The sequence below is a fragment of the Propithecus coquereli genome, unplaced genomic scaffold (assembly GCF_000956105.1).
Source record: "Propithecus coquereli isolate 6110/MARCELLA unplaced genomic scaffold, Pcoq_1.0 Scaffold643, whole genome shotgun sequence".
In the NCBI taxonomy this organism is placed as follows: domain Eukaryota; kingdom Metazoa; phylum Chordata; class Mammalia; order Primates; family Indriidae; genus Propithecus; species Propithecus coquereli.
In genome coordinates this window covers 1033737-1053904 of record NW_012152430.1, presented here as the reverse complement: position 1 = coordinate 1053904, position 20168 = coordinate 1033737, and the positions used below count along the sequence as shown (strand labels likewise).

At 58.1% G+C, this 20168-nt stretch overlaps 1 protein-coding gene across 7 annotated transcripts in view; it reads right to left on the bottom strand.

Annotated features, from left to right (window-relative positions):
* ZNF185 (zinc finger protein 185 (LIM domain)) overlaps positions 1–13776 on the bottom strand; it is a 55461-nt gene extending 41685 nt beyond the window's left edge. For 2 of the 7 annotated variants that reach the window (XM_012659951.1, XM_012659954.1), the window contains exons 1-13: positions 13743–13776; positions 13452–13575; positions 13161–13226; positions 11467–11505; positions 11299–11376; positions 10519–10608; positions 9724–9810; positions 8634–8717; positions 8346–8384; positions 7236–7319; positions 6713–6802; positions 2455–2541; positions 172–276 (exon numbers count right to left, since the gene is read on the bottom strand). In XM_012659951.1, coding sequence (XP_012515405.1) covers positions 172–276; positions 2455–2541; positions 6713–6802; positions 7236–7319; positions 8346–8384; positions 8634–8717; positions 9724–9810; positions 10519–10608; positions 11299–11376; positions 11467–11505; positions 13161–13226; positions 13452–13575; positions 13743–13776 — 1007 coding nt within the window. Of the gene's footprint in view, positions 1–171; positions 277–2454; positions 2542–6712; positions 6803–7235; positions 7320–8345; positions 8388–8633; positions 8718–9723; positions 9811–10518; positions 10609–11298; positions 11377–11466; positions 11506–13160; positions 13227–13451; positions 13576–13742 lie in introns of those variants that run through there. The other 5 variants (XM_012659952.1, XM_012659955.1, XM_012659953.1 and 2 more) reach the window with 4 other exon arrangements.
* Between the last annotated feature and the right edge of the window lie 6392 nt (positions 13777–20168).

The following is a 20168-nucleotide window of genomic DNA, read 5'->3' as shown; positions in this document are numbered from 1 at the left end:
ATTCATTCGTTTGTTCAACAGATATTTATTGAACTCCTGCACTATCCCAGGCATTGAGGACACAGCTGGAACAGGACAGTGCTGGTCCCAGCTTCATCCATTGACCTTGGGCCAGGGACCACGAAGGCCCTTCAGCTGGAGATGACGAGTCTGCTCCCTGCTGTGAGTTACCTTTCGGAGTCTGTGTCAGTGCCCCTGACAGCCTCCTCACCAGCCAAGTCCCTCTCAAGCCTTCTGGAGCAAGGTGCCTCCTTGTCTTTGTGGCTGGGGGAAGACCTATGGAGGAAAGAAACGTAAGTTAGCCACGCACCAGCCACTCACACTTAGCTGGGGCAGTCACCTCATCCTCAAATGCCAGTTGTCTCCAAGGCACTTAAAACCTGCTGTTGATGGCTTGGCTGCTCCTCAAAACCTCATTATTAATAGCTACTGTTGATTGAGGGCCAGAGCCTGTTCTCGTGCCTTTATATGCATTAACTCTCCACGTCACCCCCAGGACATGGGCACTGTTATCATCCATGCCCATTTTCCAGACAAGCAAACTGAGGCACAGAGAGCCCAAGTGACTTGCCCCAAGTTGCAAACAATAAGAGGAAGAGCTGTGATCTGGACTAGATTCCTTCTCGGTGTAAAACTGACCCTAACCACCTTTTCAGCCTCCCCTCTGTCTCTGTCCTCTCTGAGGTCATCAGGGAGCCGCATGTTGTCAAGTCATCAGTACTGCCTCTCCCAAACCTCACTCACAAACCCTCACATGCCTCCCTCCTTCATATGCTGACTTGGGTGCCTGCAAACAAACTCATCAAATGAGTTTACTCAGCAAACACTAAGTCCTTCCATTACCCCGCCCTCCCCTCCCCCACTAGCTTTTCGTCTTTCTCCTCTTAAGGGATCTCAGTGGGCTCTGGAGGTGGGGGACACAGCAGGGGCCTTCCACACAAGCAGCTTTGCTCCCTTCTGCATCTCTCAGGGTCACTTTGCCCATTCCTCAGAGACTGGTCGCCTTAGGGGAACCAAGGAAGCAGCTTCCAACGTCGCCTTACTAGAGACATCGTGCCGGATGATGCGCAGTCAGTCATGCCAGCAGCAGTCCCTGCATGCCGCTCTGGCCAGAAAAGAATGCAGGGAGCACTGAGCCACAGCCCCTGGGGAGACCGGTCTCTGAGTGGGCAATTGTGACACAGTGTGGAAGATTCTCTGGCGCAGGTACGAACACGGTGCTGTGTGACCTCAGCAGGAAAGCCCCTCAGACACTGCCTGAGGAAGAAACGCAGGAGAGGAAGGTGCCCCAGAGGAGAGGACACTTGAGGTGGGACTGCACAATGCCAAGAGGAAAGGATACTCCAGGCAGAGTCCACAGCTGCACAGACAAAGGCTGGGAGGCGACAGCAGGACAAGGGAGGAGCTCAGGCTGCAGAGGGGGCGGAGGGGACTGCAGGCTTTTCTGCAGAGGGCTGCCTAACGGCAGTTTGGCCACAGGACAGGAGGGCAGTTTGGCCACAGGACAGGAGGAAACAGGGCCAGGTGGCTGGGCAAGTGATGGTGGAAGCCTGGACCCGCAGTGGGGCAGGAGGGGTGGAAATATCTCTAGAATCAAATGGACAGGAGTCGGTGCCTGCTTGGGGGTGGCGCTGCGAGTGGGCAGGGTTAGAGAGAGAGGAGCCAAGGAGGAGAGTAAAGGGACCTAGAGGTCGCTCAAGACTCATCTTGGATGTCACTTCCTCCAGGAAGCCTTCCCTGAGCACCCCCACAACGATGGTGAAAGGCTTCCCACCGGCCCGGGGATTAGGGGGATTGATGACCTCCAGCGTGCACTCCCGCCCCCTCTCCAGACTCTGGGCTTCCCTGCTCAGATCTCCCCTAACTCGCACCCCAGCCCCTACACCCTGCCTGCCTGTCACCTGGCTGTCTGTCCCCACCCTAGGGCAGGGGCTGGGCCCATCATGCTCCCTGCTGGTGGGGGCCCTCCTGTCTCTCCTTGTCCCCAGCATGGGCCAGTGACATGGAGAGCTGTGGAGGCTGGCCCAGTGACCCTGCCTTATTCCCACCAGCCCCCTCACACAGGCAGGGCAACTGCCCCAGTGGCCTCAGGGGGCTCCGCAGTCCTCGTGTCCCCCCAGCACAGCTGGCTGGTCCTGTCTTCAGGGCTCAGCAGGCTGAGCCGGCACTTCCCGGGGGCTCCTGGCACATGACAGGCCTGACCTAGCTCATGCTCGACTCCAGCAGATGGGGTCACCACTGGGTCCCAGGGCCTGACCTGTGGCCTCACACGGACCAAGCGCTCACTCCATGACAGTTGCTGAGTGAAAGAATGAGACAAGGGCAGAGAACCCAGGTCAACCATGCCTCCCACCAACCTGTGAGCACTACGGTGGCGGAATCAGCCCCTGGGCCCTGCTGACCCCGTCTCTAGAATGTTGTGCAGGGAGCCAGGACAGCAGCAGGGCCCCGTACCTCATGCCTTCCAGGTCTGGGGCCACCAGACGGAGTCCTGCCCTGGGTGTCATGATCTGCAGGCGGACAATTTCCTCACCTCTCGAGCTGTGTGCCAAGGGAGAGACCCGGAGAGTTGCTGGTGAGAAAAGCCTCCCTCTTCCCCACCTGTGTTAGGTGTCCGAGGACATTCTCCCTCAGGAGCCTCCCGGCTAGTGCGCTGGGACACCCACACCCATCACCCCCTCCCTCTTTTCTGCTGTTGGGCCTTGAGTCTTCTTGCTGCTGCAGCTGAGCTCAGGCCGGTGACCTGCACGCCCCAGCCTCCCACCCCTGACCTGAATGCAGGCAGTCCTCCCTCGGGTGCAGCCCCAATGCCTGGCCTGTGGCTGTCACCTGCGATGCTGCCAACCACTTGCAGGGGCACCCAAAGTGGCTACTTGCAAGGCCAGGGGGGATTCTGAGTCCAGGGGCTGATGGGGACTGTTGGGGATGACAGCCAGTGGGAGGGGATGGCGGAGACTTGGAGGGCGAGTGCCCAGGTGCCTGTGAGCTGGAACCGGAGGACTGCACCGACTCGGTCCACAAAGGGCCCCTTTGAGGTTTTCCACTGCCAGCCATGCTCACAGCTGGCCCGGGGTGACCACACATCCTTCTGAGTTTGATACATTGTTTGGCCTCACTGCAGGGCCTGACGCCCAGCAGGTTTGGCCATGCTGCTGGCCAGGGCTGGAGAGAATCTGGAGCTCCCTGGTGTTATATGGAGGGTGCATCCTTCACCCCAAAGCAGACCTCCCTAGGTCCACAGAGTGAGGCCTCAGCCCAAGTCACACTGCAGCCACCCACTCCATCCTTCAGTTGCCCCCAGGCTCTGCAGGTGCAGAGAAGAGAGAGGCCCAAGCCTGCCCTGCCTGATAAAGCTCCCGGCCCAGTGAGGGCAGGGTGGGGGCAGAGTGGCGTGGGAACCGACTGTACTGTGCTGTGGGCCCCAGAGCAAATCCAGCCCCAGGGCACTGGACAAGCTTCGTGGAGGTGGAGCCCGACCCAGGCCAGCTGAAGGGAGGTGGGAGGAAGAGGTGGAAGCTGGCAGGGGCCTTGAATACTGAGACCAGATCTGGGGTCGCAAAGGGATGGCACGGGGTGGGCTTGAAGTGGGGGGCGGGGGGTTGATAGGATCAGGCTGACACTTTAGAAAGGCCACTCAGGGGTCCCGGAAGGAGCAGGGGTTGGAGAGACCAGGGTGAAAGCAGGGAGGCGAGTAGTCCCCCACTTCGGGTGAGCCCAGGTAGCTTGGCTGCTCTCAGCTGCCTTTGACCCTGGTGTATGGCTCCAACCTAGTCCGACTGGGAGGCCATGGAGGGCTGGGTCAGTGGGCTGCTTGTCCCTGTCCCTCCACGTCCACCCTGGGAGGGGCCTGGAGCACCCATGTAACCAGAGGAAAAAAGCCAGGAAGGGGCCCAGTACACAGTAGCTCTGATTTCTGCCCAACTCCTCTCACGATAATGATGACGACATCGTTGTTAAAGATGACATCGTTCATGATGACAGCATAAAGCCCCTGGCTGCTGGCCCCACTCTGCCTATTTGAAGCACATGGTGCCAGGGAACAGGGACGCGCCTGACTTGGCCACATCACAGGCAAGTAAAGCGTGTTTTCTCACTGATGTTTCTGGTTCTTTCAGAGAGGAAATAGCGACAAAGTGTCACCCCAGCCTGCCCTCTCTTTCGTGTCCCTGTGCCTTCTTCCTCCTTTGTCGTCCCCCTGAGCAATGCCTTCTTAAAGACTCAGCTGAAATGGCACCTATTTCAGGGCGGCTGTTAACAGGGTTGAATTGTGTCCCCCAAAAAGATATATTGAAGTCCTCACTCCTGGTATCTGTGCCTGTGAACTTATCTGGAAATAAGGTCTTTGCAGATGTAATCAAGGTAAGATGAGGTCTAGTAGAGTAGGGTGGGCTCTAATCCAGTGACCGGTGTCCTTATAAGACGAGGGAAATTTGAATACAGACACACAGAGGGAAGACAACCACGTGGAGACAGAGGCGCAGACTGGAGTGATGCAGCCACCAGCCAAGAAACACCAAGGACTGTGGGGAAAAAAGCTAAGAGAATGACAAGGAATAGATTCTCTCCCAGAGCCTTCGGAGGGAGTGTGGCCCTGCCAGCACCGTCCCTGCAGCCCCTACCAGCCCACCACCTCCCCTGCCCCTCAACCGCAGACAGCTCTAGTCCAGACTGAAGTCCAGAGCTGGACTACTGGAGGCCAGGAACACTCTGGAAGGCTGCACACCTTTGGAAGGCACTCAGAGAATGCAGAGCCAGAGTCTTCTGAAGCTCGAGGCCCAAAACTCATCAGCGAACATCCATTGTGGCCCCAGCCACCTGTGGAAATTCCAAGGACAGTGGCCTGTGCCAAAGAGTACGTGACTCATCCTGCTAGAAGAGGGGGCGGCAGGGGAAGAGGGGTATCTCTTTCTCACGGCCTTTAGCCGCATTTCCCGCAGGTGCCAGCAGGCGGCGATATTGGTCTCTTCCTGCCTTGGATCACGTGCACCCAAGGACTTGGGGCCAGGCACTACGTTAGGTGCTTTCTGTGCGCTATCCCATTCGTATTTGGGAAAGCCTCAGGAAGGAGCTGTTACTGCTCTCCTTATTTCACATACAAGGAAACTGAGGCACGGAAGGTGAAGAGACTTGCTCAAGGTCACACAGCCAGCACGAGGCAAAGCTGAGGTTTTGTTTTGTGCCAGAAGCTGTGCTCTTACTGCTCCCCAGCTGCTCTGCCAGGCAGCATACTGGGGACACAGCCTAGGACAGGAAGGCTGTGGCCCTGGCCCCCTAAGCTTGTTCTTTTCCAGACTGAGCACCCCACGCCGTTCCTCTATCTCCCAATTCCCAAACTTTGGGATGCTTTGCTAACCCAGGCATATTTGCTTTTCACCTTTCTCTCCCACTGCTACTGGTGGCTCAGACAATCCGCGGGCGGTTTCCATTCTCGCCCTGGGAAATACACAGGTGCTTCCTTGGATGTCTGGAGCCACCTATCTGTGGCCCATAGCTCTTTGCAGCATGGCTTCAGCCAAACACAACTTCTTCCCAGCTCTGTAAATTGCACCTCCAGCCATCCAGTTGCTCCAGGCTGACATTTTAAAGTCTCTGCCTTCCTCAGCTCCTATCATGGGTTGAGTTGTGTCCCCCCAAAATTCATATGTTGGAATCATAACCCCAGTACCTCAGAGTGTGACCTTATAGAGGTGACCTTTATAGAGGTGATCAAGTGAAAGTAAGGTCATTAGGGCAGGCCCTAATCCAATACGACTGGTGTCCTCATAAAAAGAGGGTATTTGGGCACAGAAACACGCACAGAAGGAAGACAGTGTGAAGAGACACACGGAGAAGACAGTCATCTTCAAGCCAAAGAGAGAGGCCTGGAACGCAGCCTTCCCTCACAGCCCTCAGAAGGAACCAGCCCTACCAACACCTCCATCTTGGACTTCCGGCCTCCAGAACTGGGAAATAATACATCTCTCGTGTTAGAACCACCCAATTTGTGGTACTTTGCTATGGCAACCCCAACAAACTAAGATAGCCACCTTACTATGACAGCCATATGATGGGTATTAAACATCCAAAGGAATTTTCTGGAATAAATGTCAAAATGCCTCTTAAATCCATAATACAGCACAACCTAATTCTCCTCCTACATTGGTTTTTAAAAGGCATCTCAAACCATTCATTGCCTTTTTTCAAAAGAGAAATATATGCTGTTATGGGCTGACTTATGTGCCCCCAAATTCCTATGTTGAAGACCTAACTTCCAGTACCTCAGAATGTGACTGTATTTGGAGACGGGGCCTGGCACAGAGGAAGTGGCCCTGAGGGTGGTGGTCACATGTCTGCAAATGGCTGGCCTCAGGGCTATTCCAAGGGTGCTACAGAGGTGTAGTTCTTAGCAGACCTGGATTTAGGCAAAGGTCTCAATCCAGGCAGGTGCTTTAAACAGCAGCAACACAGGGCGGTGGCACTCCCTGTGGGACTTAGCACCATTCAGCACAAAGTACAAGGAGGTACTGATTGCTCTTCATCCGCAGACAAGAGAACACCATTATCTGCCCCGGACACTCGGGGCTCAGAAATCAGGGCAAATCACAGCCCTGCCTGGAGTGAGATCGCCAGTGCCCAGCCTGCCCCTGCCCTGTCACCCCACAGCCAGACCCGGCCAGGCTGGCGGGAAAGCATCGAACCAGCCCACAGGCCAGAGCCAGCTCTCGGCACCCACCTGAGCGCCCGGCTGCCAGCGGGACTAGGCACATTTGATGCGCGCTCGATCCAAATCGCCCGAGACATTTTGGTTCTGCCTCCATCCACGCTGGCAAAGAAGGCAGCTGTGAGCGGTGCTGGGCAGAGCCTCCTCCCCAGGCATGTTGAACTTGGGCAACTCACAGGAGTGTCAGGAGCAAGCCTGACAGTGGCGGGCTACCGCCGTGGTGGTCGGCCCTCTCAAACACCAAGGTTGCTACTTTTTCTTGGGGTGTTGTGCCACCACTGAGCTCAGCGGTGCAAGGGTTAAGGTGACACAGATAAGTACTAAGCAGACAAGAGCCAGGCACTCTCTCCCTGGAGGCCGGGCTGTGCTGCTCCTTTCAGCTCTGGGACATCCAGCCAGATGGCACTTTACTGATTTCTGTGCCCCATCCTGTCACTGGGCACATGGGGACACTGACCTTGAGGCCCAGAAGGGAGGTGGCCTGACAGAGGTTCCACAGTGACTGAGTGGCAGGCACAGATGAGTGGTTGGTTACCTGCTCGAGCCAGGAGTGTGTCTTGCCAGAGCAAGTGGGTCCCGGCTCCTCTCAGAAGTCCCGTCCTCATCCACCACCTCAACCCTTCAGGCAGGAAGAGAAATGGCACTCGTGGTCATCTTGGTGCCCTGGAGCCTGCTAGCCTTTGAAGGACATGCTTTCAGTGGTGTCTAACTGGTCTAGGGCCATGAGGTGACCCAGGCTGGAGGCTCAGCCACTTCAGCTCAGGATAAGGACAGCATACTGGGTTGAATATTGTCTCCCCCAAATTCATGTCCCTCTGGAACCTGTGACTGTGACCTTATTTGGAAATAGGGTCTTTGCAGACGTAATCAGGTAAGATGAGGTCATACTGGGGTAGAGTGGGTCCTAAACCAATGACTGGTGTCCTTCTAAGAGAGGGAAATCTGGACACAGACACACAGAGAAAAGAAGGCCACGTGAAGACAGAGGCACAGGCTGGAGGGTTGCAGGTACAAGCCAAGGATCGGCAGCAACCGCCAGAAGCTGGGAGACAGACCTGGGATGGTGCCTCCCTCAGAGCCTCCAGAAGGAATCCACCCTGCCATCACCTTGATCTCAGACTTCTGGCCTCCAAAATTGTAAGAGAATCTATTCCTGCTGTTTTAAGCACCCCAGTTTGCGGGGCTTTATTATAGACGCCCCAGGAACCCAATCCAGCCAGTAAGAACACCCCATTCTCTGTCACTTCCTTTGTGTGGCCACCACCCCGTTCCAGTCAGCCTTTGCTCCAGCTGGGCCCTCTGCCTGGAACACTTGGCATGCTGGCTCTTTCTTGTTTTTCGGTCCTCAGCTAGCCACCTCTCACGGGCAGGCAAGGCAACAACTCCTTCGTCACCCGGTAGCTTCTGCTACAGAGCTCTGGAGGAGCTGGAGCCTGGAAACACCACAGCTCCACCTTGGGCCAGGTGCCCAGCCACATTAACCCTGGGCAAATGGAAGAGCTCGGCCACATGTGCCAGCACAGCCCCCCAGGTGCTCCCCATCCCCACATCCCCTCTCCCCAGCACCCAAGCCACACCCCTGCTGGCAGGAGGCCTTCTCTGGGGCCTGCGATAGGCTTCCGAGGCTTGTCTTGATGACACTTACCTCTTTGCAATAAATGGCGCCTGCGTCTCCTGGGTAGGACTGCTGGAAAGGAAACAGAAAAGTGACATGTTGAGTGGAGCCCGTCAACAGGCGACATCATGACTGCTCTACCCCACAGGGTCCTGGGCTTCTCTCCCATTTCCAGCACCTCACTCGCCCTGATGGCAGCAGCCAGACCCTTCAGTTTCTAGAATGTGCATCTGAGAATCAGAGAAAGTCCAGCTAGGAGGGCCTTGGGGGTGATCTCGCCACCACTCTTTCACCAGGTGTCCCTGCTCTGCAACTCACCCAGTGCTCTTCTTGGCTGCCGACAGGACGTAGGAGTGCTCCCGGGGAGCTGTTTTCCTCACCACACTGCTTGCAGCCTCTGACCTGGGGCAGCACGGGAGTGGGTGGCATCTGATGGGGTGCCAAGCTGGACACACTCTGCCAGCCTAGCCCAGGATGGAGTCTGGATTCCTCAGGGCCACCCCAGGGAGAAACATTTACTGAGCGTGCAGTGTGTGCCCAGCCCTGCTCTGGGTGCCAGCGTGCCCACATTGGCTCATCAGTCTTCTCAGCCCAGGAAAGCAGGAGCTAGTATCCTCCATGACTCACAGACGGGGACGCAAGCCAGGGAGCTTTCATGACTTGCCTGAGAGCACTCCCCAGGGTGGCAGAGTGGGCATCCCATGCCAGGCTGCTCCAGAGGGCCTGGTTCTTTACCTGGGGACCCTCGCTACTGTGAACTCTTCCCTTGGGATGGCCGATCTTCCTAGGCCTCCCACAAGGGGGCGTGGCTGTGCCTCCTGAGCCACAGGCAGCTCGGCACACGTGGAATTGAGGGCAGGCTGAGCCCAGGGACCGGGGCTTTATTTCCTCGGGGCCACGCTGCTGCCCAGGCCTCAAGCTGAAGGCACTCAGCCATCCCTCCCTGTCATAGCTCACTGGCGCTGGGTGGTGTGGGCTCAGTCCCCTTGGATAGAGGGTATACAGTGAGCATGGGTGACAGATGGGCTTTTCATCCTTTGAGGTCCAAGAAGCTTTGCTTGCCTGTGTGCACGGAGGGGCATTCAGAACCGTGGGGTCCACCCCGTCCCGCGGGCGTGCAGGGCCTGCCGGGACTCTGCACACAGCACTCACACAGAGGGCACTGTGTAGGTGGCTTCTCCAGGTTCTACACCACGGAAGGTTCTGAAGAGGCCCCCTGAGCCGGTCCGGCACTCACTGGGTGGTTCTGGTACTCACAGAATGACATCTATTTCCAAACCCCACAGGCCACTGCTGATGGCCCGCACGTTGTGCATTCTGTCACTTCAACTGGCCCAATTCATTTCAGCAGTCTTCAAAGACCAGGGCCCCTGCCCTGCCACCCGAGGTGCCCAGAGAACACCTTTACCTCCGTTTCTGCTCATCGGAAGAGAAGGGCGCCTCCTCCTCTTCGGCATTCCCTGATGTGGAGCTGCGCCGCACGTTGTAGGGCGCCCTGGGGGAGGGGAGAGGCGGTTCCCTGTCACAGGCTGCCACTCTCAGCAGCGTGGCTGACTGACCAGGGTGTTGCTGCCCGGGGGCCTTTGCTCCTTCCTGCTTTAGAGCCAGCCCTCCTGCTGTGAGCTTAGCTGTCCCTCAAGACCCTGTTCAAGCCTCGCTCCTTCCCCAGAAAGATTTCCCAGGTGCTCCACATCACTGGATGATGGTGACAAGGGACAAACAATAGAAAGATGTGGAACACAACTCACACTTCTGTCCAGAGCTCCCCTCCTGGGGCATGCAGGGGAACCCTTGAGAGGGATCCCAAGGGGAGCTCCAGGGGTAACACCAAAGATTTATATGCCAGAAGCAGCTCTGACTTAGGCACAAAATGCCCATATTGACAGGCTGCCAGAGCCAGCCCAGCCCAGGCAGAGAGCCTGAAGCCAGCCCGCAGTGGCCCCAGGGCCATGACCCAGGACCCCAGACCCCTCTCCAGACCCATAGGGCCCCTCCTACAAGTCCCTGCTTTGCCTGAGATCTGAAGTGTCATGCAATTTTCTGGGGCTTGTAGCCCTCTGGTGGGCTCCAGGCCACAGCAACAACTGACAGGGGGTGTCAAGCCAGTGGGACCAGCTCTCCTGGGCCAGCTGTCTTCAGGGACCCAGTGTTTGGCTCGTTCCCTGGAGGAGGGAACCAGCTGGGTCTGGCATTGTATACTCACAGCTTCTTGTAGTCCTCGGTGGTCATCTTGTAGCCAGAGGATGAGGGGCGGGGAGGGCCAGTGCTAGCTGTTCTCACCAGGCCGGCAGCACTACAGAGGCAAGAAGTTTCCATGTGCCCACCTGTGGGCCCCTCCTGCTGCCAGATTTGCCCACCCAGCCCAGCAGACACGTGACAGGTGGACCACGGGCTGCTGGGAGCTTTCCTCTTTGCTTTCAGCCCTGCCAGACACCCAGAACTGCACCACCTTGAGCAGGGCAGCCCTGGCTGTGCCTCAGGGGAACAGCCCAGCAGGCTCCTGCCTGTGTCTCTGCTTCCTGTCTCCGGTCCCCTTCGCCTTTACTTTCTGATGGAGCCTGGGCTCAGCCTGTCGCCAAGGTGTGTGTGCAGTATGCCACCTCAGCCCACTGGGAAGGAGGTGGACTACAGCACACAGTTTAATGCCGTCAGCCAGCCAAGGGTGCCAGGGACCAGGCCAGGGGGACCCTGGACCCAGCCCCTCCCATCTCCTGCACTCCTCTGCCTCAGTGACCAGGCCAATCGGGACTGGCCCGAGGGCAAAGGCACTGTCAGTGGCCCAGGGCCTCCCAGAGGCCCACGCATCCACCCAGGGCTGCTGGCCCCACCCCACCCCATCTCCTCTGGTCGTGCCCGCGCAGGAAGGGAGCTGCCACCTCCACGCCCCTACAGCCTGGCAGGCAGAGCACTCTCTCTGCCATGAACACAGACCAGGCCCTCACACCTCCCTGCCGGCCGACTGGCCAGCACCACCTGGACACACCTTTTCGGAGCTCTGTTGGCCTTGGGGAAGTGCTGCTGGGGCTGGGATGAGCTGTCTATGGGCTTCGTGAACACCCCCCTGGAAGAGAGCCCAGAAGGTGCTGGTGAGCTCCCCAGGGGCTGGTACGGGTGGGCACAGGGAGGCAGGCAGGGTGCTGCAGTCACTCACCGGATGATGTAGCCAGTGGGAGCCCTCGTGCTCAGAGGCCTGCCAAAGGGGAAGGAGGGTGGGGTGAAGCGAGGCCTGCTTCATCCTGCCCCCAGCAGCAGCAGAGGGGCTTGGCTGGTGGATGTCCTGGCACAGCAGAGAGGCGGGGAGCCAGCCACCCTCACTCCCCTAGCCGGGTGCCCACTCCGCTCTGCCTGTCTCACTCAGCTCCCCCAGGGAAAGTGCCCGTGGCCAGCTCCTCCCAGCAGGTGCCTGGCACTGCTCCGAGGGAGCTCTTCTTGCCCTGCTGCCAGCCCTCCACGCTCTGCTCTCCCAGCCAACCCAGCACACACTGGAGGCCCCTGACCTGCCCCTGCCACAGCCACCTCCAGGAAGGTGCGTGAGGCCCGAGCAGAAGAGCCAGGCACCTGCCAGCCAAGGCCTGTTGCTCCTCCCTTCCTGCTCCTTTCCGCCTTCCCTCCTCTGGCTCCTGGGATGCCCACATCCCAAGTCTTGGTGGAAGTCTGAAGCCAGAGGGCATGGCCAGGGCTTGGTCAATGGCTGGAACACATGAGGCTCTGGGTTCTGCAGGCCTCCTGCTGGACAGCAACCGAGGACTCAGGAAGCCAAGGGAAGCAGGTGGGGAGCTGACACTGAGGCCAGGAGATACGGGCCCCTTTGAGGAGTCTTCCTTGTAGTCGGGTGAGGAGTCAAGGACACGGTAGACGGCTGCTCTGTCCAGCAATACCGACAGAGCCTTTGGGCTGCAGCAGCAGGGCTTGGGTCTAAGGACAACGCAGAACCCCAGCATTCTCCATCCCGCCGTCTGTCTTTAACAAGGGACAGCCTCCTTGAGGGGGCCAAGTTGCAGGAACCCTGGGGTGTCAGTTCCGTGAGGAGCGGGCCTGTGTCCTGACCACTACCATATCCTCTGTGCCCGGCACAGGAGCTGGCAGAGAGCAGGTGCTGAGCCCTCGCGGGAGGGCAAGATTGTTGTCGCTAGAGGCAGCCCTGCAGGCCAGCAGTGCCACTGCTTCTACCACCACCTGAGCAGCCACCTGCCAGCTGTTTGGAGCAAGGAGCAAGCCTGAATTTCACAGTCCCCTTGTCTCTCAGGAGCAGTTCCTCCAGATGCCGGCGGGATGTGCCCACACTGCAGAGCCCCCCGGACACTGTTATGGGAAAATCCTCAAAATAGAGGCCAGCTCCCCCTGGTCAGCTGACAAAATATGTCACTGTGAACTCGGGAGACGGTTGAAGCAAACCTGTGAGTGTCCTGTGGCACGCTGATTGCCAAGAATGCTCAGCAATCAGGCCCATCTGCAGGAGTGAGGCACTGTGACTCTCGAAGCTGCCCAAAGCATCTCAGAGATGTTCTCATTCCCTGCAGGGGGAGGTTTCAGAATAGGAGTCTTCTTCTTAATGACAGTTTTGATCCTAGTTGAGAGCTGGAACCATGCAGGCCCCGCAGGGCGAACAAGCTGGCCCCACGGCCACACAGCAAGGCCAGTGGCCCGGACCAGTGACTCCTACATTGCCTTTCCCTGTGGATGCCAAAGGATTCACTGCAGACCCTTCCTCTCCCTTCTTGGCTCAGGCTCCCTCCCTGTACCTGTCCTGTGTGGACTGCTCACCCCTCCGTGCTGCACAGCTGGCCCCATGCCACAGGAGAGTCCCTGGGGCCCACCACCAGCTACCTGGGCACCACCTCTTACCTGGCCTTGGGGACCTCCCCAGCTGATGAAAAGGATGTGGCACGACTCCGGCCTGAGGGCAGCTCTCTGGGGAAAGATGGGTCCTGAAAGTGTGGCTCCTGGGCCCCCTGCCTCTGGACCCCCTGCAGCCTCTGTGCCATTCCTGCCTCACCGTCTCCCCCCCGGGTACCTGGGGGCTTTCCCACCCCGTGGCCTTTCCCGTGCCTGGCTGAGCTCTGAATGGTGTGGTCGGGCACCCACAGACCGCAGCCCCCCACATTGCTGCCATCCATCCCAGCCTCCGGGACTTACATAGTGCGGCCATCTGATTCATCTTGCTTGGTGATCCAGCTCTTGTCCCCCTTCAGCGTGGTTCGCACTTTCATTTGCTTGAGGACATTATTGCGCTCCTCCTCGCCTGGTGGCAGAGGCTTCCCTGTTGGGGGCAAGGCCACACAGCTCAGAAGGGGAGCCCCAAGCCCAGGACCCCTCCCGATGTGCTGCTCTCCCTTTGGCAGGCCAGTACTCGTGGCCCTCCCGGGGCAGGCTGGGAAGGAGGCAGCCACACACCGAGCCCAGGACAAAAGGGGGCTCAGGCCTCACCTTTGGTGCTGCCTCTAAAAGCTGAGATACTCATGGCGTTTGCTCTGCAGGTCCCTCGTCAGTTGATTCAGTGGGGCTGCTGGGGACAAAGGCAAGTATATGCTTGTCACTTCATGCGCTTGTAAGGCTTGAGGGTCACCATGCTGTTGGCTCCCGGCACAGCAAGATCATCCAGACTTTCCTTTGGGCATTGGCGGTGGCAAGAGTTGGTGGAGTCCTGGACGTGGCCAGAGGCCAGGGGCAGGCGCTCACCGGACCTGCCGCTGCCGGGCAGCACAGCCACCTGTCTGCCCAGGCTGCTCACCTGGAGAACACGGCGATGGATTGCTGTAAGGGCAGAGCAGGAGCCCTCCTAAAGAGTGCTAATGGCCAGGCTCCGGACGGGAGTGTCGGGGAGCCTGTGCAGTGACACCGAGCAGTGGCATGGTACACATGAAGCAGAACACCTTCAGGGCAGGCAGAGGGCCCAGCTGCTTTAGTGGACAATTGTTCTCACCCCCTGGGAGTTATCTGACAGGCCTTGGGCAGATCAGCTAAGCTCTGCGGGCTGTCCCAGTTTTCCCATTTGTAAAATGGTGGTAAATCTACCTTTCAGGACTGCTGTGAGGACGGAATGAGCCAATGTTCCTGCGAGTGCCTGGCACCACCTGGCATAGCAAAGATCGTTGAGCACTTGGACAGGAGCCAAGTAGCAGTGACTCTCCACCCGTCTTTGCTCGGAGAAGGGCAGTTGGTGGTCCCCAGTCAGTACAAAAGTGGTCTGGGGGTGTGCAGCCCTATTAGGTTCTTTCCTCGCCTCCAGTGGAAAGCCCATGGCCCCACTGCCGACTCCTAGTGGCCCTTGGGCACCAGGCAAGGTGCTCGGCTTTCTTTTCCTCTCTCTGTCTTCTCGCCCTGCTGTCCCCCTTGCCTCCTCTCTGGCCTGCAGCTGGCTGCCCTTGAGCCAGGTGCTGCCCTCCTGTGGTGGGTGGGTAGGGCGCTGTAGTGGTGTCCCAGCTGGGAGTGATCCAAAGCTGCCAGGTCGTGGGTCTGGTCATTGCCCTGAATGGCCGCCACGGAGGGGCTGGGGGCTCAGGTGTGTGGTCATGATAGGAAGCAAGGCCCTGGCTGTGCTGACACAGCCCCAAGGCAAAGCAGCCCCCCTCTCCAGGGCCTGCCACCCTGAGCCCCTCAGGGGCGAGGCTCTGACCAGCCCGGCACTGCTGCCAGCTGGCAGGGCCGGGACATGCTTCTGTGGAGGTGAGCGGCACACTAAAATGGGCAGCGGGGGCGGGGGCTGAGAACAAACCAAATTTGCCACGTCAGCAAGAGCTAGCTCTTCCAGAAACTGCACCGACAAGCAGCCCAGGCGGCCCAAGCTGCTGCAGGCCAGGAACGGCACCTCATCACTGCCAACGGGAGCCCCACATGCCCAGCCCTGCACCGGGGCTGCCACATCAGACCTCGTTCCACAGGTGATCCCAGGACCACACGGGCCCAACTGTCCCCAGCCCAGCAGCCTGTGCAGTGGCCTCACAGGCAGGCACATGTGCAAGCCTGTGAAGCCTGAGATCTTGGTCTCTCAGTCTCCTGTGAGACCTTGGGAGAGCATGTCACCTCCTCTGGGCTTTAGCTCCCCACCTGCAAGAGGAGGACCCCCACTACTTGCTCTTCAGGCTCCTCCTTATCTTGCTAGGCCAAACTTGCTGGTGTAATTTGTTTTGTGCAGAGCACCTCAAAGACATACTCTTTTCTAAGGCCTCAGGGGCTGTGGCTACCAGCTTCCACACATGAACTTGGCAAGCCGGTAGAGGTCGTCCATGATGTTGGGAGCAGACTCCATCCTAGGCCCAGTACTAGGCCCAGAAACTCATCAGTTCCCCCTTGACAAACCTAATGGTCATGTTGCCTAGAAGGTTCCTGCCAAATCAGAGCCAAATAAGCCACTTCCAAAATCAAGACAGACTCATGCACGTGAATGACAGAGGCAGAGGGGCCACTGGCAACTCCCAGGCAAAAGCCCACAGCAAGGGGAAGCAGAGGCCCACGCCACCTCAGTCCCCTTGACAGCTCAGCTAAGACCCCAGTCAGAGGACTCAGGGCTTCTCACTCGCCTCCCCAAAGACCAGTGGGTCTGGTGCTTCCCCATCAGCTCCCTTCCCGCAGGCTCGGCTGCATCTCAGAAGTCAAATTCCTTCTTTGATAGGACGATAAACCTGCAACTCAGATCTTTCCAGAGGATGAAGAGTAAGTCAGCTCTTTAAAGTCATAAGTCTGGGATGGGGTTGACAAATGGGGTTTGAATCTATGTCTTGGCTGGGGAGCTGGCTTCTCCCTCCTATCTGCCACCCCTCCCTACCAGCCTTGGCTCTGGCCACGATCACTGCTGACCTCGCCCTGGCCCCCGGCTGCTGCCTTCATCCATGCCTATTCCCAGCAACACTCATCAGCCCTAATCCCACTGGGCCCACAGCAGCCCGATGCTTCCCCACTGTCCCTAAGACTGGGGGAAGACTCACCAATCACCTAACCCTGCTTCTTTTTCCCCAATGTCGACACGATGCTTCAAGCAGACAATGTGCCTCAGAGTCCCTAGAAGGTGGCCCTGCCAAGGGAATATCTGTGCCTTTGCGTATGCCAGTCCCTGCACCCAGAATGCCTTCCCAACTCCTCCTGCAGAGCTGAGCCGTCCAGGCCGGCCCTGCTCCTAACCACAGCCAGGCTCAGGCCTGTGCACCTTGGTACTGTTGACCCAAGTCCTCTCAGGCAAGCCCTGCCTGACCCTCCCCCAGCCTCAGCAAGGATGGGGCTCAGGCACCCTCTTAAACCCCTGCACACAGTCCCCGGGGAGTGACTGCCTGCACTGATTACCCTTCCTCGGACCCAGGTCTCCTCCCAGACCCACCGTCCCCTCCCCTTGATGACAGCTGGGAAGAACCTTGCTGCAGATGTGCACAGCCTTTGAGCATGGGAGGTGGACCCCTCAGGAGGGAGTTTCCCAGGCAGCTGTCACATGCTGTTGGTGGGAAGGTAAATCGGGCATCTCTTTGGAGGACTACTCTCTGTATGTATCAAAAGGCTTAAGGGTAAGTCCGTGGATCCAGCAGTCCCCCTCTCAGCAAACTAGCCTAAGGAGGAAATGGCACAAGTAGAACAAAGATGTATACAAGAAGGGGTTCATTCCCGTGTCGAGTATGATGGTGAAAATCTGGCAATAATCTAGATGCCCAACAGTCATATTTTAACTTATTATAGTCCATCCATTCAAGCAAATACCATGCAGCTATTACAAATGATACTGACATATAGTATTTAACATGTCTTCATGTACTGCATATGGTTTCCATACATCATTAAATGAAAAGTACCTTTTAAAACAGGATATATAGGATGGTGTCATTTAAGTAAAAATATGTTTACAGAAAAATACACAAGGAAAGAAACATCTGAAAAGATATACACTAAAGTATTTCGCTCCTCCGTGTCTTTCTAACGTTCCCGTCAGGAAGGTGTATTGTCTGTGTGATAAAGATGAAACAAACTGTTTTAGCTAAATGAAAAGGGAACTGGGGCTGCTTCGGCAGCCAACGATTGGTCTCAAGAGTTGAAGCTGGGCAGGCAGTGCCCAGGAGGGACAGCGAGGTGAGCAGACTGAACGGATGCAGAGAATTCTCTCCCTGGGGGTGGAAATCCCAGCAGCTGGGGGCGGGTGCTCGGCCTCTATGAGGGACAGAAGGGCACGTGAAGTCTGCTGACAGCCCCTCTCCCTATTTGGGGTGGGTGGAACCCCACCCGGCCACCCTCCACCCTGGCCACAGTGAGATGGATCTGCAGAGAGACCGAACGAAGTACTCAAGGGGACAAGGACAACTCCCTGCTCATGAGGCTTATGTCCAGGAGGCCTGAAGATGGCGGCACAGACTGTCATTCAGATGTGGACAGGTGTGCTCCAATACCCTCTTGGGATGCCTCTTTCTGCTCTCTCTCCTATAAAGGTGGGGGGCACAGGCCTGGGTTCCCTGGGCAGCAGGTACCCCCAGAGGTGGGCACAGCAAATACCCAGGTCACCACAGCTGGTGCAGAGGGCGGGGGAGGGGTCTCTGCCCTTTGAGTCAGGCAGCCTCGCGCGAAGCCTCCTGGGGCTGCACCCAGGTCCCAGCTGCTGCAAGAAGACCCAGCTTCCCAGGCAGTTGCCTGGGCTCTGCCCTTCGATGGGGCCCTGGGCAGGGATAACAATGCCAGTGTCCCTTTGTGGAGCGCGTCCCCTCGCCAGGCGGGCGCTGTACACACACAGTCCAGGAATCAAGGCACGATGCCTGGCGGCACAGACGCAACCCGCGGTGGGAAATACATCGTCCTCCCCACCTCACCCTGAGCAAATGGAGCCCGGGAGGGTCAGCGACTCGCCCCAGGCCACACTCCCAGGGATGAAAGCCCTGGCCCGTGTAGTGGCCCTGGTAACCCCAAGCACGATGGCATCGAATGCTCCTCGAGCAAAGGGATGGGGCCCAGGTGGCCCGGGTCCATCCATCGCTGGCCACCTCTACTGCTTCCTCCGAAGCGGGCACTTGGACTCAGCAGCCAACTCTCACCCCTGGGGAGGGAGGGGACTCTTCAGACTCAGGCCAGCCACACTGTGCCTGCTTGTGCCACTCAGCCTGGTCCAGCCGCTAAGGCCTGCCAGCCGTGACCCCAGGGCCCTGGCAGAGGAGAGCATGCCCACTACACCCTCTGCAGCCCTACACGCGCCATTTGACAATACACCAAGCTGTCTCGTCCCTCAGGGCTTGTGCCAGAGATCCACAATTTAGAAAAAGTTACAGAAGAAACAGACAGAAAGAAACTATTGTGACTTGGGTTCTTCCAGCTTCCCATTCAGCCCAGAAGGTACAGAGAAGGAGGAGAACAAATGCTCCATCTCCAGCCGACTTCAAAAGTGAAGCCAGGGCCCTCCTACCTGCGCCTCCTCCTGGCAGGACACCGCCAGGCTAGAGCACGTGCCCCTCTCTGGAATTCCCTTTCCAGGGCCCACGTGAGCCCATTTCTAGTCTGGACAGCCACTGTGTCGACCTTTCACACCACGGCCCCCATTTCTATCTTGATTGGGAAAAGACTTCCAGTTCGTTGGAAATCGCCATACCACCTGCTTAGTGCCTGGCCTGAGCCACCAAAGGAATGCTCAGCTTATCTGACACCTTCCACGTGAGCTGTCCCTCAGGGCACACCCCTGGAGCCCCAGTAGATGTGGCCCTGCTACGCAGTACCCCTCCCTGTGCCAACTCTGAGCCAAGCTCTACACTCAGACGCCTATCCCCAGGGCAGCTCAGAACAAAGTCCAACAGCCCCTGAGCAGGCCAGGCCACTCAGACACCACCTTTCTGGCCTTCATCTCCTCCTTTCTCCCTCTGCCACTAGCCTGCAGATGTCTTGGGGCAGGTGAGCTGAGAGGTGGCAGAGGGCAGTCAGGGGAAGCATCCCTGGCAGGGCTGGGTGGGGGAGATGGGGGCATGGGGGCAGGCCCTCCTTGAATTCAGATGGCCTCAAAATGCCAATGGCCAAGCTCCCCCTTCACCTTCCTCCCTGCTACTGCAGCCTCTCAAGGCTGCCCAGCAACCTCCAAGGGAAGGGGCCCTGATTGGATAGATAGAAGCGAGGAGCCAATGAGGTGGCTGCAAGGAGCCCGTTTTCCCGACCCCAGCAAGCCTGGTGGCGTCAGAGGCCGTCAGCGCGTGGAGTCAGAGCTGATGACGCAGGAGCTGATGCACGCAGATTCCCCTATGCGGGGGGGGGGGGGGGGGGGGAGTAGAGGGAGCCAGCAGACAATGACGCAAATGCTGGCATAGGAGGAGACGGGTGGAGATAGGAGCAGGGGAGAAGGGGCTGCCCTGTCTTCCCACAAGGACGTGCTCTGCCTCCAAGGCGAGAAGACTAACTCAGAGAAAGTTTCGTAGACTTCTGCCCTGCTTGACTCTCCATGGGAGGCACCTCCCAGAGAAGACCTCAAGTCTCACTGCCTCCTGGCTCAGGGACACATCCCAGTCCCACTCTTGGTCACATTGCACTAAAAATGGAAGGAAGAGGGAAACACAGCAGAGAAGGAAGGTGTGTCCAGGGAGGGGGAGACCAAACCCAGGTCACCTCCTGCTTGAGGTTGGGAAGGACCCCAGGGGGCCTGGGCACAGAGGGGCATCTGCCCCGGTGGCCCTCTCTGGCTCCTGAGTGTCACCCCATCCTGGGCCCTCACTCTGGTTCTGCTGCTGTCCCCACGCCAGCCCACCCCACCATCGAAGAGCCCTTCCTTCCTTGGCTCCCCTGGCAGAGCTGGGACGGACTGGCTTCGGGGAACTGGAGTGAACACCAAGGGAGGGGACAAGGAAGCTGCATGTGCCGACACGGGTACCCTGGCCCTCAGTCCCACGGGCCCAGCCAGCCCCCAGGCCCCCGACA